Genomic DNA, 20,516 nt, shown 5'->3' with positions numbered 1-20,516 from the left:
GAAGTATAGGGTTAGTCAGCTCTATTTAGGACCACTAAACATTTATATCGCTAGAGGTTAGACTTTTCTTCATCTCCTGAAAGGAAGCTTTCGAAAGGTGTAATTATGGAGAGGGTGTGTGGGCCAGGGCTCTGGAGGCTGCTGTCTGTGGACGTGTCTCAGAGACGATACGCCTAAGATGGCCTGAGAACTCCTGCTCCACAATGACCTCTTCTAGTGTCCTGGGTTTCTCCAGCCCGTGTGGTACACAGATCAGGAAGGGTGTGTGCGTGTCTGTGAAAGCAAAGGTCAGTTTTAGATCTAGAGCGGTTTCTGTGAAGAGAGGCATTTCCTGGGGTGGCAGCCAGCCCCGTGTCCCTCTTAGAGCTGTTCCGTTTTCCGTGAGCTGGCTCTACCCATTCACCCAGCCAGTCTTGACACCTTCAACTTTCACCTACATAAGCCAGAGACTCTGGAGTCTGAATGCCGTGGGTGAGGAGCCCCAGACAAGCCCTGCTTTGAGACTATCTGTACAATTGGGAGTGATGAAGAAGGGAAGGAAAAGGGACAGTAACTTCATTGATGGGCATGAGCAGGTCACACACATCTCTGTCTTGTTGCCCAACTTGTCCAGCCGCTTAAGCCAGTGGGAGTGGAGCTCACATGGCGATAAGCTGGCAGAAAGGCAGCCGTGTGGCATGGCTCAAAGGGAAGCCGGGACCCAGCTCAGAAGCCATCTCTTTGCCTCCTAGTCTGCACCTACTTCTCATATGCGGTGCATTTAAAAATTATTCAGGAGCCGGGCAGTGGTGGTGTGCACTTAATCCCGGTACTTGGGAAGCAGACACAGGCAGGTCTCTGAGTTCAAGGCCAGCCTGGTCTACAAAGTGAGTTCCAGGTAGCCAGAGCTGTTACATAGAGAATCCCCTGTCTTAAAAACAAACAAACAAACGAACAAAAATCATACAGGAACCTGGAGAGATGACTGCTCTTCCAGAGGACCCAGGCTTAATTCCCAGTGCCCACATGTGTACTTACAATAGTCTGTGAGTCCAATTCCAGGAAATCTGATGCCTTCTTCTGTCCTCCTTGGGCACCAGGTACTCACGCGTGGTGCTCAAACATACATGCAGCCAAAACACCCATACACCCAGAATAATAGAATCATTTTTTTTTAAAGAAGAGAAAGGAAAATAATCACTGTGGCTTGTTTCTTCAGGAATGTTCCATAGCCAGGCTTATCCAGTGACCAGTCAGCAGAAGGGAATACTAAACGAAGTTTCAAACCATTTCCAATCTAGTGGAATTCATTTCCCTAGCTATTGGGAATTTTCACTCTTTTTCGGTTTCGGATTTTGATCTTTCTTACGTAGCACAGACATGAGACGAAAACATTATAATTCCTAGGTGGGATGCATAGCTCAGTATCTAGAAAGACAGATGGCTCACTGGGTACCCTAATCATGATCATTCCACCGGGGAGGTCAAAGGTTAGCATGGGCAGGTGACAACGATATTGCCTGCTTTTAACTTTTTCTCTTCTCCCTTCTCTGCTAAAGGGTAATGTGTTTCTTTTTTCTTTTTTTAACCCGGGGGCTGTGTAGGTCAACTGGAGAAGAGCCCCAGGCAAGCTCCCAGTCCCGAGACAGGAAGATGGGCCGATAGTTTACCTAGGCAGCTTCCGAGGAATGCAGAAGCCTGCCGGTGCGCTGGCCTGCACAGATGGCGACTCTTGTTGTCCCCCGGCCTACGCCATGGTCGGCCTGCACAGCCTAGAGGCCCGAGTGGAGAAGAACACTGCCTTCCAACCAGTAAACCTCCAGGAAGAGAAGGCTGGGAGGGAAGAGCTGCCCTCGGCTCAGGAGAGCTTCCGCCAGAAGCTAGCTGCCTTCGCGGGGCTGACATCCAGCTGTCCCAAGGGCCCCAGGCCCTGCCCTTCTCCCCAGCCCCTGCGGGAGTCCCTGCCCTCAGAGGATGACAGCGATCAGAGGTGCTCACCCTCTGGAGACAGTGAAGATGGAGAGTATTGCTCTATTCTGGACTGTTGTCCAGAATCCAAGGATGCTGTGCACAGCTCTGAGAGCCCTGGCAGACGGGCAGGGGACTGCTCACCCGTGTGCTGGGAGCGGAGGACATGCGCAAGACCGACAGACGAGGAAAAACGGGTTCTGAACTTGCCCAGAGAGTGTTGTGGCCAAGGATCCACCGCGAACCCACCCCGTCTGGGCCCCAAGAAGCCATCCCTTAATTCGGAGGCTGCCAGCTCTTCAGACGGCCTGTCCTGTGGCAGCGGCAGCAGCGGGGCCAGTAGCCCCTTTGCTCCCCACCTTGAGAATGACTACTGCTCCCTTGTGAAGGAACCAGGCCCAGGAAAGCAGCAGGACTCTGGTTGCCATGTCATTACCTCTGGCAAATGTGTGGGGCAAGCTGGGGAGCTCCAGCCGCCAGCCCTGCCTCGGGAGGCTGTGCAACCTGAACCCATCTATGCGGAAAGTACGAAGAGGAAGAAGGCAGTGCCGGTGCCCTCGAGGTCCGAGACCAAGGCGGAGCAGGTCGCCACTGACCACAGCCAGGGCCAAGTATGGACGGGCGGCGACACCTGGGCTCAGAAGACATCCTCTGGCTGGAGCCAGGACAAGGAAGGCGCAAGCATGGCTCCTCAGGTGGCAACCACCATCACTGTCATTGCTGCTCACTCAGAAGAGGACCATAGGACGATCTACCTGAGCAGTCCTGATTCTGCCGTGGGGGTGCAGTGGCCACATGGGTCTTTGAACCAGGACATACAGGCTGGCGAAGAGGAAGCTTCGGTTGTGCTAAGCTCAAGAGAGAGCCATCTACATAATGTGACTGAGAACATGCCCAAAGAGAAACCCGCCATTCCTCCCAAGCTGTCCAAAAGCAGCCCAGGAGGGTCCCCAGCATCACCGGCAGCTTCCCCTCTGACTGACCACAATGATGGGAACGCTGGCTGCAGTAGCGTTGGACCCCAGCTTTTGTCTAGAGTTCCTACTAACCGAACTTCTTCCTGCCAGACCAATGGCGTTGCCACTGGGGACCCGGCCAAGTGTCCCCCACCAGCCACCTCCTCGTCAGCCTTGGACCAGAGACGGCCAAGATACCAGACTGGTGCTTGGAGCCGCCAGTGTCGGATAGAGGAAGAGAAGGAGGTCGGGCAGGAATTGTTGAGTCAAAGTTGGGGGAAAGACGTGGAAAATGGTACCACAGACCATTCAAACTCCTCTACCTGGCACCGGCTCCATCCCACGGACGGCTCCTCTGGCCATTACAACAAAGCTAGCACTGGGATGAGCAAATCGGCTTCCTTCGCCTTTGAGTTCCCCAAGGACAGAAGCAGGATGGAGGCCTTCTCGCCACCTCCCCCGCCTCCAAAGTCAAGGTGAGTACCACTGCCTGTGTGGCAACAGTCCTAAGAAAAAGCAGCAGTCTGTAGGGCCTTTCCCAGAAGCCATTGCTTTCCCAGAAGCCTTTGCTTTCCCAGAAGCCTTTGCTTTTGCCGCCTCTCTGGAAAGCCTAGGGTCCATCCTCGAGTGCTACCTGCCAGCGCCATTGTCTGCCCAAAGACCATTGTGCATTATGTAAATTTCCCAGAGCCCCAGCTCAGCCTTGAGAAAGCAGGAACTCTTGCTTGCTGTGTGTGCTCGGCAAACAAGACAAGAAGCCGTGTGTGGACCGGCTATTTATAATGAATCTTACAGAGCAAAGAAGCACCAGGGGGCTGGGGATATAGTTCAGTGGCAGAGCGCTTGTAGAAGATGCGAGACTGTGCGCGTTTTGATCTTTAGCGCTGTAAAAATGCTTGGGGCTGTGGGCCAGCTCGATGACAGAGCCCATGCTTAGCCCTGCGAGGCCTGGGGTTGGCTCACCAACATCACAAAGCCAAAGAAAATAACGCTACTAAGTTGTTGCTCCTTTGGCTACTTTTTAAAAAGCCCACCCCTTCTCCAGTCTCTAAGTATCTTCCATAGTGCTTTCTTGAAAAGCTCGGAAATTTCATCTGTTGCAACATTGAAAAGCGGTCTAAGGGGGCTCACACTACAGGAGTTAGGTAGGTGAAGTCAAGAATGTGGTCCATAAACTATACAGCTATATTGTATCTCGAGGAACATTTTTTTTTAAAAGGAAGCTTTGCACATGGTTAAACACCCCTGATGTGGGTTTTTCAAAGGGGAAGAAAAGCGTAGAGTTTGGGGTCGGCGTGCTGCAACCCACAGCCCTCTCCATCGCCTCGTTCTTCCTCTGCTAGTTTAACCCGCCTTTCAAGAGCTCCGGGGAGATAAATGTCTTCTCTAAGCTATTGAACTGTGAATGGAATTTAAATTCTGGGGAATTTTCCTCCACTCTTCGTGAAAGCAAGCGAGACTGATTTTGATGGCGGAAGGAACAACCTGCTGTTAACAAAAGCCAGGCTTTCCAAATGGTCCCTCTAGATCTGTGGCTACCGGGGTTCCGTTTGAGCAGCAACCTCTAGGTTTGAGCGCAGACAGAAGCCGCTGTGACATTTGGCTTTGAACATCAAGGCGTTTTAGCCTGTGATGTGATCTAACATGGGCTTGCCCTCATGGCCGCTGCTCTGTGTCAGTATCCCATTGGCTATCCACCACACTGTATTGGCACCTTCTAGAGTCTTATGTGATTGTAGACTCAGTCGGGTCCCTCAGCTTCACTTTTAACTCCCTGAAGGAATGAATGGTTCAGTAGCTGAGTTCGCATGATAGGACACTTACTGTGGGGGTAGCATGGATTTTGGTTTTCAGACACAAGACATAATAACGCATTTGATTCTTGGATTAGACCCCCGAGACATGAATTACCAGTCACAGTCGACAGATCACAAAACGGACTGAGAACTGTAGGAATCAGTCCCTGACAGCCTTACCACAACTTGTAGCTCAGCTCCTAACCCTACCATACACATCCAGGCATATAGGACCAGAGCAGGGTGTGGGAGCAGAACAGTCCTGGGTGCCGGAGGAACACCAGATTCAACGTCACAACATCAACCTATGCCGTCTCGTGTTTATCGGTTGAGCAAGCTACACGCTGTCTCCCAGAGTCTCCGAAATGGGATGCTGTACTTGTCTGACATACAACGTTTTCTACACTTATTTCTGTGTATGTGCCCATGCCCACGTGACATGTGTTGTGGCCAGAGGACAATTTGCAGAAATCAGTTCTCTCCTTCTACCATATCTGTTCCTGTGGGGTCGGGCTTCTCACTGAGCTCCGTTACCAGCTGAACCAGCTCCGGCTCTCACCCCGTGTTTGAAATGGAATGGACAGAGTTCACTGAGGACGGTAGTTATTACTCAGGTAAAAGGTGCCATAGGGTTTCAGGTGTGGCAGTGGCATTCCTATCTTGGAGGAATCAGCCTGACCCAATCCTGGAAATACCAGCCAAGTCTTAGAAAAGTAACTCAAACTTCTCGCTTAAGAGTCGTCGGACTTGGAGAAGTCCTGGTCACCATAGCAACATGACTCAGGAAGGGTTTTAATTAGCATCTCGGGTGAGTTGAGAAACTCTAGGTCCAATATGCTATGACGAAGCCTTTGGATTATATGTAGCTCAAATAAGGTAGGAACCTCAGAGGTTCTGGGTTCCATTTTTTTCAAGAACAAACAAACAAAAATCGCAAAACCATGGCATTCAGTTTAGAGTAAGTCAAACCTGCTCGTTTACAAAGCATTCTCATTTTCCTGTGCTGCCGGCATCGTCTTTGGAGTCTTTGCATCTCTCCTGTGAGTAGGTAGACGGCAGGTTTGGGACTATAAGCTGTCTTTGAAATCTGGAACTCAGTATGCATTGAATTCTTTTAAGGAAGCCAGCAAAGGGATTGCAAAGTATTCTGAGCTCAGAAATCAAGGTGGAAGGTAAATGAGACATCAAGAGCCACACAGCCCCAGCTGAGTCAATACCAGTCATACCAGCCCATCGGTAATTAGGGAAGATGCTATCAGTTTTCCAAGATGGAAATTGTGGAGCGTCTTCAGGCAACGTGGACAGTTAATCTGATTTCCATGCATAGGGCTAGGCTTTGTTTCTAACAATCAGCTTCATTATGTGTGCTATGTATATGGACCTGGACAAAGGTTGCTTTTTGCAAGGGCTGCGTTCTGTTCTATTTACATAGTGTGGAGAAACAGAAACAGATTCACCTGCTTCCTGACCCCTATCTTGAAGGGAGTGGCTTGGCTTTCTCTGGTCCTCTGGGTGAATGTGGAGTTGCTTATCTGTCTTTGAGATACTTAACCTCTTGCTGTAATGTTTTGCAAGACAACTCTCCAAGTCTATTTCATGTGCCTTTCTTGGCTGAGTCTGGACTCTTTCTTACTGACGGCTGCCAAGGCAACTGCCTACATCCTCACAACTGCCTACATCCTCACAACTGCCTACAAGCTCACACCGCTTAGGATGACGGACCTTAGGTTTCTGGGTCACCTTGTCCCAGTTCAGGGCAGGAGTATAAGATAAGTACTGTTGGTTGTTGGCTAGGAAACAGAAAACTGCAGGCGAGAAGTGTGGGCCGTGCACGCGCGCATGCATGCCCGCTTCCCCTTCAAGTCTTGAGGCAGTTAAATGAGAGCGGCAGCACCTGGGGAAACAATTAAGATGCACAAGAATCCCATTTCTTTCTGCCTTTTGTTTCTGGGCGGACGCAAATCTAGTGTGACTTGACTTACGACTTTGGGGAGACAAGGTCAGCCGGAGGCGATTCTTCTGATTAGGACCAGCAGGCGAGCAGTTCACAGAGGGACCCAAGTTAGAAGAAGGGTAGGTCTGGGCTCAGAGGTGGCGGTGATAGTGGAACCAGAACACAGGTGGGTTCGTGTTTCTGTACAGTCTGGGTGGGTCCAGGGCAAGCTAATTCAGAGAAAAGTTTCCCATGGAAGGCGGAGATTTTTGTTTGTTTGTTTGTTTCAATGTTACCAGTTTTCTATTTAATCCACTCCATGCTGTGTTATTCTTTCTGTTTGGAGGATACTGGGAGGCAATGCTCTTCCTTGTTCAGTTGCCTCCTGTGGCAGAGGACAACGTCCCTGGCAGAGTTATTTTCTGTCTGCAGCCACTTTGCTAGCAGGAGGAAGTGACACATCTTCATTGTGTGGTCTCCCCCAAAACGCGGTCACACAGTATGGCCCCAAGGACAGGAAGGGCGTGAGTAAGATGACCATTTGATCTCAGCCTCCATACCCAATCTGATTTCAATCTAACACTTGATTTCAGCCCCATTTTGTACTGTAGTGAATTATAGGGGTGACACCAATCCCTAGGAAGTCTCGAGACTTCATGGACTCACCTGGGTGGCGATTTGAAAAACCAGTTTTTATTAAGAAGCACTGTGTATACAGAACCTTTTCTGACCGTGTGTAGCCTTCCTGATCATGTTTAAGTAAGAGGTGGAATGGGGTGAGGGAGAATGCATACTGGGCACAGTCCGTGGGAGAAACTCCATGCCCTCCACACACAGTTTAGCAAGTGGAGCAAGGTACATGTGTCAACAATGAAGTGTATACTCCGCTATGCCACAGACAAGTCAGCAATTGGCCCCTTCCCATGAGCTTGTAGGCAGAATCTGGAAACAGGGCATCTCAAACGCCATAAGCAGGAAGTATTAAAGTTAATTCTCTCTTCTTGTTCTCTTGTTCTATAATTTTTAAAATAATTTTTGACTTGGTGGAGGAGGTACATATGTCTCCATCATTGGATATATATATATATGTGTGTGTGTGTGTGTATATATATATGTATATATATATAATTTTTAAGGAACTTCTATGCAATTTTGAGCACATCCTTGACTGTCTAGAAGTTAGATATCTTTAAATCATTGAACATCTACTAATGACCTGCTTTTTTATTGAACTGTGTGCAAGACCCTTAGAGTCTAGTCATAACGGTTTTTCCTCTTAGGTTCTCAGGATTTCATCAATGTGAAGAGCTGTAGGGATTTTCTTCTCGTAGGGTCTGAGGATTCATCAGTGTGAATTAAATGAGCAGGCCTGTAGTCTGACTACCGAAGGCCCACCCTGCTTTGGTCCAACACCTCCTCTGACCTCCATACACATCCAGTACATAATATATGCAGGCCCGCATAGATACACATAAAATTACATAAATAGACATTAAACAGTTATTGTTGGGTGTGGTGTGTGTGGGCATATGTGCCAGGCTATGTGTGTAAAGGTCAGAGAACAACGTTGTGGAGCCTGTTGCACCTTCGTGAGGGTTCTGGGGATAGAACTCAGGGCACTAGACCTGTTCAGATGCCCTTACCTGCTGAGCCATCTCACCCGCCCAGAACTTTTAATTTTTAAGAAGGCCATAGCACACTATGGATTAAACAACTTTTCATCGGACTTTTCAACGGATACCCATTGTAATTCCGTGGCTTTCTCTGCTCAATAGAATGTTGCCACCTTGGGTTAAATAAGCTGAGGTTAATCATTGTCCCTGCTTCAAGGTGGGCAAACAGGGTGGGGGACAAAGCATTCTTTCATGGATTAATCACTCTCCAGCGATTGTCCATTTTAGTCTTGCAAGTGGCCTCTGCTACTTAGCTTTGTTTTTTTTGTTGTTGTTGTTGGGTTTTTTGTATTTTTTTTAAAGCCAAACAGGTGTGTGGAGCCAGTCCCCTCTTGCCACAAGAATGTTCCTTTCAGATAGTAATCACCTAGAATATTCTTTCCCCAGCAGTGAATTATAAAAATTCTAGGGTGACGTTGCTTCTCTGAGCATGATTTTTTCGTTTTTTTCTGAGTGAGGTTGGTTAGGAAACACAGGTTAAGGTCTCTGTGTGACAGGGACCTTCCCGTCTGTGTGTAGTAACCAAAGGGACTTGATTGCTGGGGTGACCCGACGGCTTTGAGACATGGAAGTAACCAACTGGTAGACAGTTTTCTCGTTGGTGCCCCAAAACTTGTTTTGTTACGTGGTGATAATGGATTTGATGAGCACTAATCCCTTCTTTCGTGATTGGTAGTTGCACAACAGAGAGGCCTGGCTGCCCTTCGTGCAGGCAGCAAGCACGTTTCTGATTTTAAACATCTTCCGTCTGTGTGTTTGAAATCGTTCTAAGGGCTGTGGGCAGATCCCAGGAAATGTTAGGTGTTCAGCATGTTCATACTCTTCTCATGCAGAGTTGTCAAATTCCCTGCTTCACCTAGCTTCTGCCCAGAGTCCTAGATTATTCTCTCTCTCTCTCTCTCTCTCTCTCTCTCTCTCTCTCTCTGTGTGTGTGTGTGTGTGTGTGTGTGTGTGGTGTGTGAGATAAATGCATGCACATGTATGCAGGTATGTAGCTCTGTGAGGGTGCACCTCAGTTTTGGAGACAAACTCTCTCACTGAACCTGCAGCCACCATTTCTACTAGATTGGCCAGCAAGCTTCTCAGCCGCCACATACACCGTCCTTCCCCCAGCATTAGAGTCGCGGGCCTGCGTCACCATTGTCCAGTGTTTAAGGTGGGTGCTGGGGATCCCCACCCAGGACTTCATTCTTGGTCCACAAATGTTACCCGGCGAGCCATCGCCTCAGTCCAGTGGGCTTTCTTGTTACTCAGGTGTTGTTTCTGACGCTATCAGATGACCCTGACTTACCTGGAGTTTGGCTCGCAGCCATTTACCCGTTTACCTACATGTTTTCAAAACCTCTCTAAAAGTTTAGAACCAAGCTAGACCGTCGGATGTCACAGCGTGCTCTCAAACTGTCGGAAACTCATCAAGACGGCTGGGAGTTCCATGTCAGTAGTCAAGGTGAATGGGAATAAAAACATGCTACATAAATACAAGAATCGTTGAGATCAGTGGACTTAGCAGTAAGTAACATAAACTTGAAGACAGGTCAGGGAACAGAGTCTGGAATTTTAAAATAAGTCATCATTTAATATAATTCCTCCTCAAATGTGTCAGTCAGAGCACAAGTAAGCCTTTGTAGCCTAGTGTCCTTGAATCATCTATCTATGCCAGCTCAGATCCGTTAGAATACTTCCCTGGAGCTTTATGTGAGAACCTAGCCTGTGAGAAAGTTTGCCGCAATTGATTAGTGCTGTCTGCAGGGTGTGCAGAGATGGAAGTTCTGACACATGTGGTAGTTATTTGTAAAATCAGCATAAAAACCTAAAATTTACCATCTCAGATGCAAAAAAGGCTGATGCTCCATAACCATTCTCTATGGTAACTTAGTAATTCAGTAGTGCCTTTGTTTTGGAGATGGGGATCTTTATTCTGTCTAGCCTAGAGTTCCTAAATTGAGTATTAGTAGAAAATGTAACCTTTGATTTCTGGCTGGCAAGCCAAAAAATCTTGTTCCCTTTCAATGAGTGATTTAGATGATCCATGAATCATCACTAAGTGACTACCTATCCCTTAAGGGGGTACTTCTTTTTATAGACCTTAAACTAATTTTTTTCAGTCTTTAAACCTGTTAAACAGAGTGTGTTCAACGCTTTCCTTTTTGGCTTGTCCCTTGGGCGGATATGGGAAATGTGTCAGAATCCTGAGTACGGTGAGTCGGGACGTGGAAATGAAATGTTCTGAATTTGAATTAGACAAACAGAACAAAACTGATTTTCCTAACACATGCTGATAAAAGATCATCTTTTATAAAAAGATGGTTTCTGGGGACAAGGCCTATCTCTAAGAGTCGATGTGCCGAAGTGTTACGTTTCCTTGATCTTATGGCTTGGGTCTAGAATGTCCCCATGTATTTGAATACCTTGTCCTCGGTCATTTCTGTAGGGGCAACATTTAGGAGGAGGGAGATGTCTAGCTGAAGGAAGTGGATCGCTAAGTGTAGACAAAAGTTTCTGCCCCACCCAGTCCCACAGCATTCACTTCCAAATAAATACAGAGGTTCAGATTAATTATGAACCGTTTGGTCTATTATGTCAAGCTTATTATTAACGAGCTCTTACAGCTTAAATTAACCCATAATTCTCATCCATGCTTAGCCACATGGCTTGGTACCTTTTCTAAGTAAGGTAAGACATTCCTATCTTGCTTCTTCTGTATCTGACTTGTGACTGTGTCTCTGCCTTTCCTCTTCCCAGAATTCTCCTAGTCTTGTTGACCTGCCTATACTTCCTGCCTGGCTACTGACCAATCGAGTTTTATTAAACCAATACCAGTGACAAATCTTTACAATGGACAAGAGCATTATCTCGTAGCAACTAGGGACTGAGCCTTGAGATTTATAGAACCATTCAATTTCCTGTCTCCTCTGCTCCTGGCAGACCATGGATGTAACCAGCTGCCTCATGCTCCTACTGCTATAGACACAGAATATCTCACCAGTACCTATGGCTTGCCAATTGGTCCAGGCCAGCTGACCACTAAGCCCCATGCCCCCACCTCCCCAGTTCTAGGGTTATTATTTGCCTCTAGTCGTAACTTTTGGTGTGGATGTTAGGGATCAAACCCAGGCCTCCATGCTTACACAGAAGCGCTCACTGAGCTATTCCCTCGGCCTCAGTTACTACTTTTTAAAAATGTCCTTTATCTATGTACGCTACCCCCAAATTTTACAATACAGAAATTTTTTGTAAATTCTAGACGCATACCCTCCATCCTCTGCTGATACTGCTCTCAAAGCTTGTCCCTATTTCCTCCAAAAGTGTAAAGAAAGTTCTTGAGTGCCTTCTATGTATAGTAAACCAGACCCTTGTAGTTCGGGGTCGGTGGCTTCTTTTATGTTGATGTTTATTTAATCCCTATATAGTGAGGACCAGGTCTGAGTAGGGCCTGGACCATGTACTAGTGGGGAAAGTATGGATCGTTTCTTAGATGATTTTAGCAAACTAGTTTATCATACGGAAAAAAATGAAAATAAACCCATACTGAAAGCCTGCTTTATATCATCATGTATAACGATGGATTGCACTGGAATAATGACGGTGCGAGAGAGAAAAGACTGGGAAATATTCGCCCTAACATATAAGCTGTAGACAATTGGGAGATTCCTATTGAATGAGGGTACCACACGTAGGGAGCTATTGAGTAAGAGATGGAAAGGCGGCAAAAGACAGATACAGAGGGTGTCAGATGGTCACAGTGCACCTGGGACACATGAGGAAACCAGTAGCTAAGGGGGCAAGAGATGTGGGTAGACCATGCGGGAAAAACAAAATGTATGGGGGCGGTGGAGTTCTTTCATCTTATTGATACTCAAAGGAAGACGGTGGGGAGTTGGCTCAGTGGGTAAAGCGTTTGCTGCACAGGTATGAGGTCTTGAGCTCAGATCCTTAGATCCACAGAAAGTCAGATGCTGTAGTACGCGTGTGTAATCCCAGCATTCCTATGGTGAGATGGGAGGCAGACATAGGAAAATTCCTAGAAGCTTGGGGGATGGCTAGCCTGCTGCTGTGTGCCATGGACAGGAGACTCTGTCTCAGTGAAAATAGAAAGCTAGGATTGAGACCTGAGGCTGTTCCCAAACCTCAACTTGCACACCACTTGCATACCTGTGCACGCACACAGATACACACACACACACACACACACACACACACACAAAGATGAAAAAGTATGGCAATAGCAATAAAGAGAAGTGAAATTAAGAAACAACAAGCTTGCCACACTCCAGATTTATACATCAGGTATTACCAAATTTTAGTAAAGGGGAATAAAGCTGTCTATGCCCTGGTGGTAAAAGTTGAGGCTGAAGTGACTTTTATTTTCGTAAATAGTATGATGTTATCTCATAAAATTAACTATTAGAGTATATACCATATCCACACAATCTTCATTCCTGAGAAGTACACCCAGGGGTCAGTAAAGGGACATACACAAGGAAAACCATTGCAGTATTGTTTATAATAGCAGGAAGTTTGAACAATCCCAGATATTTATCTCTCAAGAAACAGGTAAGTGAAATGTCATTGAGTATAAAATAAAACTGCTTAATGTAAGCCCAAAACAGTAAAGGAAAAAAATGTGTCCAGACACATAGATGGACCTATGGAAAGACTGAGGACGCATTGCAGAATGCAGTGAATATACATTAATGCAGGCACAAAGTAGCAGTGTCTATCTATCAAAGTAGCAGAGGCCTTATCTCTCTGGGCTGTGGGAAGGTTTCCAGCAAGGGAACCCAGGGACTGGCACCTGCTAAGCCAGTGCTCTACCACTGAACTACATGCCCAGGCCTTTCTTAAAGCTTGCTGGGATTACAGGTCTGCATCTCCAGGCCCAGCTTCCCTTCCCAAAAAAAGGAGAGATATTTTCTTACCTTTTTAGGTGATTTTTTTAAGCTGGGGTGAATTACACCGAGCTCAGAATTTGCAATCCTAAACCAATTTTACATGTAAAGATGAGTAGTCAGTACTCCTCCATATCCATAGGAAATGAATTCTACCCAAGGATTCTAACCTCCCAGGATACTCAGGTCTCTTGTCACACACCTTAGCCTTTGCATATGACCTATCTCACCCCCACCCCCAGTTACCCTAAATCATCGGTAGAGTTATCTAAACAACCCACACAGTGTAAATGGTTTGTCAATAGTTGTAGTACTGGAGTGTGTGGAAAACAATGGTAGGAAACAAAGTTGTGAATATTCCCAACAGAAACCATGGTTTCTTAAATGCCGTCTCCCCGTAGCTGACTAGGCCCCTGCAGAAACGGAACCTGTGAGTTGAGAGTTGACTACACATTCACATAGCTGTACAGTTAATCTCCAGAATTCTTTTCATCTTGCAAAGCTGAAACTGTACATCAAACAATAACCCACCACTTTCCCTTACCCCTGGCCCTGACAGCAACCATTCAATTTCCTGCTTCTGATTCTGCGTTAGATATAACTTCATGTAAGTGGGGTGCTAGATGTCTTTTTTTGACGGGCTGTTGCCCTTGGCACAACATCTTCAAGTTTTTGTCCGTGTCATGCTTTGACAGAATTTTCTCTTAAGGCTTAATATTCTGCTGTGTCCTGTACCTTGTCCATTCCTCTGTTAATGGACACTTGGATGGCGTCCATTTTTATAGCAGTTGTGAATAATGTTGCTTCGTTCGCAGCCTCCTGTGCCCTGCCTTTGATTTGGGGGGTGGTGGGGGAGAGTATATAGCAGGAGTTAGAATAGCTGAATCATTTTATATCTGATTAAAAAAAATCGTTTTGGAGTAGCTGCCACCCAGTGATGTCTTACAATTCTTGCGCCACCATTATTTCCACTGGTGGTAAACAAGGGCTCGGATTTCCCCACATTCTCTCTAAAACTTGTTACTTCCTGGGGATTGTTTGATTAATATATATATATATATATATATATATATATATGTTAATTATATATGTGTTAAATATATATATAATATATCAGCTCTTATGAGCATGAAGTAGCCCTTCATCGTGATTTTGATTACAATTTCTTTCATGACTCATGATTCATGATTACTGATTTTTTTTTTAAAAAAAAAATCTTTCCATGTGTTTCCTGGCTATTCTACACTTTGGAGGAATGTCTGTTTGAGGTCTTCCATTGTTGTTACTATTGTCGTAGTTACTGAGCTGTGGAAGCCTATGTGTGTTGAATCCTTATTAGACGTAGTGTTTGCAAATGTATTTATCCTCTCCCCCTACGTTGAGTGTGCCCCCTGATGTTTGAAAGTTTTTCATTTTGATGCAGTCGAACTTACCGTTTTCTCCTGTGCATTCCTTGGTTCGATTCCCAGAAGTCAATGCCAAATGCAATGTCATGAAGCTTTGGTCCCATGTCCTTTCTAGCAATGTGATGGCTTTAGGCTTTACGTTTGGGTCTTTGATCCATATTGGGTTAGTTTTCATTGGTTAGGGTCCAAATCCATTCAGTGTTCTAATCTAATACCACTTATTGGAAAGACTGTCCTTTTCAATCAAATGATCTTGCTGCCTTGGTGAATACATATGTGTTCAAATGAGTTCCACTGTCTCAATCACCACCGTTTTGTAAAAACTTTTTAAATTAAAAAACCTGAGATTTCCTGTATGGCTCCGCCTTGACGACATCATTTCGTCTATTTGTTGTGGCTCAAGAATTCGTATCAACCTTAGGGTGAAATCTCAGTTCCTGGGGGGATCTATCATGAATCAATGGTGGCCCTAGCTGATTGCTGCATTTTTCTAGAAAAGTACTTGGCAGAAGCAAAAATGGCAGGTGTTTGGAGTAATCCAAACTGAGGCGGTTGTAGCCAAGGCTGAAGGTAGGGAAATGGAACTATTGAGGAAAGAGAGTGTTGAGGAGATAACTGACCAGGGGGTGTCACAAGAGCCTGTGAGTAGTTCTGACCCTTCTTGGATAGCAGCCTGGAGCAGCATGAAAAAGGGGAAGGATTCATCCTATCAGCTTTGCTCCAAGCAGCCTTCCAAGCGAGGGTGGTAGAAACAGGGTCTGCTAGAAAGAGACACTGGTTTCTTCAGACCGATCGCTGATGGGGACAGGTGCATCATCAGGAAAGTGGCCTTGAACTATTTGTCAGCCAAAGACAGGAGTCTGAGAGTTCTGAAACCAGACTCACCAAAGCCAATAGCTCAGGAAGCAAAATACTACCGCCAGGCCTAGGGAATCTTCGCAGGTGGATAGGTGATTAATGCTCCAACCAAAGTGACTCACATAGTGACAGGAGGTTGAGTCAGCCACTAGAAGTATTTGCTGGCTAATGAGGACGTGATGTGCCGAGGATGATTTTTGTCCTTGGGAGCCTGAGGTAGTCGAAGGAGCTACTCATCTGCAAACAATAGGATAATACAGTAAGGGCTGCTCTTTTCCTACAGATTCCTATGCTGAAAGCCAGGCAATGAGTCGAGGAACCTGATTGGCTGGGGATAATGAGTTAAGTAATCTGGTTGGCTGAGGGCAATGAGTTGAGTAGCTTGTTTGGCGGGGGGGGGGGGGGGGGGGGGACAATGAGTTGTGTCACTTGATTGGCTGGGGACAATGAGTTGAGTAACTTGATTGGCTGGGAGCTGTGTTAATGTCTCCATCTGGAGCTATGCTCTAAGTGATCCAAATGTCTAACACATAGATTCAAAACGAGGTCTGAACCAGTGTCGACTTGGTTATCCTTTCTCCTTTAGACTCCCTGAAATGCCACAATGAGAACCGAAGCAGAAAGGTGGAATGAACCCACTCACCCTTCTGATTTTGTAGTGGCGAAGACACTGCTGGATTTACTGGAGACCGCTGATGTCATTCTTCTGTTCTCTCTCCATTTGCCCACCCTGTCTTCTGTTCCTCTGTCTATCCATCCATCCAACTTGCACTTTCTGTATGCACGGATTATTTGTAGAACTTTGTAAATACTAACCCTAGCACCTCCCCAGCATCCTTAAAGACAAATGTTCATTTTTTACATTATAAATGGGAAGATAAAGCAAAGAAACCAAGTACATTTTTTTCCTAAGCCATAGCTAGTAATCTTGGGAAATCCCCATGTTCGGACAAAGCTACCACACGGGTGGCCTGTGAGGTGACCCAGAAACCCATTCAGGAGGTTAATCAATTGCTTGCATGACTGTTCTCCCACAGGCTCCCGAAGGCCCAGCCTATGCACAGGGCAGCTCATGGGAGTTCCCTCTGTGACTGGCAGTTGCTTGTTTTTAACGGCCTTAATCTCTCTCCCCAGCCACCCCTCTTGTGTGAACAGAAGGGTGAAGCCTCCTTCTTTCTTACAAACTTTCCAGACTGTGGGCTGGAACACGTGTTCTTAGTGGAGTTCTTCAGCACTTACCACTCGTGCCTCAGCTGCCGTGCCTCCATCTTCCATCTTCCCTTAAATCTCATCCCAGGAGGCTCCAGGTACCTGGCAGCCCAGCACATCTACGAGAAAGCACACACTTGAGGCATAAACACAAGACTGCTTCTTGGAAACCCAAATGATCCATCTTTAACGAATGTTGTGTCTTTTAGCAGCGGAGTGCAGAGTCAGGGCAGATACCTGCAAATTTCTGTTGACCAATCTCAGCGTTTTGATCATTGGCTAAACACAACTGTTAACCCAAACACTGTGTGCGTGTGTGTGTGTGTGTGTGTGTGTGTGTGTGTGTGTGTGTGTTCCTCGGAGACTAGCGGTATGCTAGCCAGCTTACTGTCAATGACAAAATACCTCAGAGAAGAACTCAGCAGAGGGAGGGTAGGAGGATTCATTTTGGCTCATGGTTCAGAAGATTCTGAAGATGGTCAGCTAGCTCCTTTGCTCTGGGCCTGAAGTAATTCAGAATGGCCCAACAGATTAGCCTGCTCACCCCTGTCAGCTAAGAAGCAGGGTGATGGTGGGGAAGGGGCTGTGATCAAGCATACCCTTTTGCTACATCTGCTAAACTTTCCATTCATTGTCTCACAGTAATGACTCAGGTGAAGCCCTTCCCCCGCCCCCCAATGCGAGTGGGTTAGTACCACAAGCCAGTCTTTGGACACGGTTGTGCTGGGTCCTCAGCATATGAGTTTATGGGGAGCATTGAGTCTGTGGGCGAGATTCCAGATGCAAAGTATAGCAATAGGAAAAACCAGTCTCGCTTGGTCTAACACGCTCACTCAGCGATACACACAGAAGGCTTCTCTAATCAATTACATGGGCCCTTTTGCACACATGAAGAAGGTAGTTATGCAGAGAACTGTAGCGAGGTGTCTTCTAATTCAGCCCTGTCCTGTCACTTTCTTGCCTGGAGACAGCATCAGCTTCCGTGGTTTAAGGTTGGAGTCCCTGGTTGCGTCTGCCCTCTTTCGGATCCTGATGACAAGCCCCGGGTTGTTTTTTACCCGTGATTCTGACTGAGCTGTGCATTGGGCTCCCATAATTCCTTCCCTAGGCTTGATTGATTTGCTGGATCAACTCGGGAAATAGGTCCATTTACAGGTTTGTTATAAAGTTCTCCCAAAGGCTTCTGATGACTACCAGGTGGAGTAACAATAGGTCAAGGTGTATGGCCAGGGTGCAGAGCTTCCGTGTCCTTTCTGGTCACCACTCCCAGGAAACAGATGTGTTCAGTTCCCTGGAAGCTCCTTAAGCCCCGGCCCTTGGATTTATGACACAGTCATGATTGATTAAAGCATTCCCTATTAGTGATCAATTTAACCTTCAGCCCTCTCCAGTCCTGGGAGCTTGGGAAATGGGGCTAAAAGTCCCAACCCTCTGATCCTGCTGTGGTCTTCCTTCCTGTGACCACCTTCCACCCTAGGACCCCCGTAGATGCTGTCAGCCGTCAGCTAACTCATTGGTGTATAAAAGATCCTTAGCATTTTAAAGAGTCTAAGAACTTCAGGAGTTGTGTGTCAAAGAAACTAGGGCAAAGATTAAATAGACATTTTACGTTACCACAGTTTCTCTTGAATTGATTATGGCTTTGTTTCCATTTTTATTTTATTTAAAAGATGGATTCTTACTTTTAAATGGTTTGCACTAAATGCAAAATTGAGCCCAAAGGGCCTTTTAAGGCTGTAAAATCTGATCAGAATGGAGAGGCATTGGTTGTACATGCAAATGAATAAGCCTCCATGGTGGGAACCAGAGAGGTCATCTGACCGCAGAGGAAACTGGTTTTTCTATACTTATTCGTGCAAACAAATGAGTGGGGAAAGTACCACAGAGCAGTCTGTTCCTTTTAGTCTGTTCAAGTGGCATTGGGGCCCTTGCAAAATAGCTCTTAGAACATCTTCACCAAACAACGCGAATAGGGCAAGTTCAGGGTCATCACAAGCTGAAAGTCAGCTAGGAACACACGAGACCCTGTCTTTAAACAATAAATAAATAAAGAGGCCTGGGATTGATGCCTCATGCCTTTAATCCCAGAAGCAGATGCAGAAGCAGGTGGATCTCTGAGTTCTAGGCCAGCCTGGCCTACAGAGACCTGTTTCAGGACAGCCAAGGCTACACAGAGAAACCCTGTCTCAACAAAAAACAAACAAACAAACAAAGCAAACAAACAAGAAAAAATTTTAAACAATCACCAAAGACAGTAATAAGAATAATAATAAATTCTTGTTAGGTTTGTTTCCAGCCTAATTTCATATTCTCCAAAAAGACTATACAATGTATTGAAATGTAAGTTATTTTAAGACCATTGTATTTTGTAGATAACAGTTTCATTCAAACAAAAGTTGCTCAGCATTCCTGCCCTTTGCATGTTTTGCTAAGCGAGGGTAATTCTTTCTTAAGGAAAACATTCTTCTACCAGATGCCAGGGAGATATTGAAACAGAGGCAGATAAACTGAATCAAGAAGTACTTCCTAATCACTCTGTTCCAGCATGCCCTGCCTACGACACAGCTCTGCAACCATGCCTGTATTAAATATTTGAGACCTTTTGGTTTCTTTTTAGTAGATTCAATAATCTACCCTTTTATTCTATCTTTTTTTTATAATATATCCCCCCTTTTCACTTCAGAAAGAGATCCCTACATCTAATCTTCTTGGTTTAGTTATTTTCCATGACCATGAACAACAACTTGCAACCAACTCCTAAACAATGGTAAACATCCATAATACATTAAACAACTAAAAAACATCCATCCCAAACATCAAATGTCAGCATTGTGTTCTCTAGACTGCTTCCTGTTTCCTGAGGGCAATCACATCTTTAGGTGACCCTGAGAAAATTGGGATATTGGTCAAATACTAGAAGAGCTGGTTGTATTATTTTTTGTTGTTGTTGTTTGGTGTAGGAGGTCTTTCAGTATTTGTGTTGCTTTCATTGGTTAATCAATAAAGAAACTGCTTGGCCTGATAGGGCGGAACTTAGATAGGCAGAGAAGACCAAACTGTATTCTGGAAGGAAGGAAGCAGCAGATCGAGTCAAGCCACCATGAAGCTGCCAGGTCATACATGCTGAGTCTTTCCTGGTAAGCCACGACCTTGTGGTGACATACAGATTATTAGAAATGGGTTGAATCAAGATGTGAGAGTTAGCCAATAAGAGGCTAGAGCTTATGGGCCAAGTAGTAATTTAATTAATGCAATTTCTGTGTGGTTATTTCGGGGATTAAGCTAGCCGGGACTACCAAAGGGCCCGCTCCCTCCACAAAAGTTGTTTGATCTCTGTGTAATGGGAAAGTATAGGACTTATCTGAAGCATGGGCCGGATAGTCTGTGGGGCTGGACCATCTCAGCTGGCAGCTTTGAAGTTGTTCTAGATGCAGAATTTTTGAGGAAATTGCAGCAGATGCATTCTGAGAGGCTACTTGTCTTCATTGGTGTCTGGTTCTTTTGTTCTGAAAATACATAAACTTTTAAAGGTAGTATTTATCTGCATTAACATAAGTGTGGAATATACAGTGTACACAAGTCGGCTAAAGATTTTTGTTGTTGTTGTTGAATGTTTGAGCAGATAAAGGGCATTTGTTAATTTTATAAATCGTTTTGGACTGTATAACCAAACCATAAATTTCTGTCCATGTCATGAAATGATGGCAGGTAATGATAAGTCATGAGGACTCTGTAGACAAGATTTATTTTGTCTCATCCAGTCTCAGAGCTGTTCCCATGCAGAAGGATAAGCATACACATCACCTGTCTGGTAGTTTTTCTGACTTCCTCTCTCATGTCTGCAGCCAA

At 45.7% G+C, this 20,516-nt stretch overlaps 1 protein-coding gene across 3 annotated transcripts in view; it reads left to right on the top strand.

Moving 5' to 3' along the window:
- Prag1 (PEAK1 related, kinase-activating pseudokinase 1) overlaps nt 1–20,516 on the top strand; it is an 88,703-nt gene that overhangs the window by 41,136 nt on the left and 27,051 nt on the right. For all 3 annotated transcript variants that reach the window (XM_085680199.2, XM_085680198.2, XM_048456591.3), the window contains exon 3: nt 1,584–3,379. In XM_085680199.2, coding sequence (XP_085536325.2) covers nt 1,584–3,379 — 1,796 coding nt within the window. The remainder of the gene's footprint in view (nt 1–1,583; nt 3,380–20,516) is intronic.

The sequence above is a fragment of the Myodes glareolus genome, chromosome 23 (assembly GCF_982192425.1).
Source record: "Myodes glareolus chromosome 23, mMyoGla1.1, whole genome shotgun sequence".
Taxonomy (NCBI): domain Eukaryota; kingdom Metazoa; phylum Chordata; class Mammalia; order Rodentia; family Cricetidae; genus Myodes; species Myodes glareolus.
This window is presented reverse-complemented; position numbering and strand designations above follow the sequence as displayed.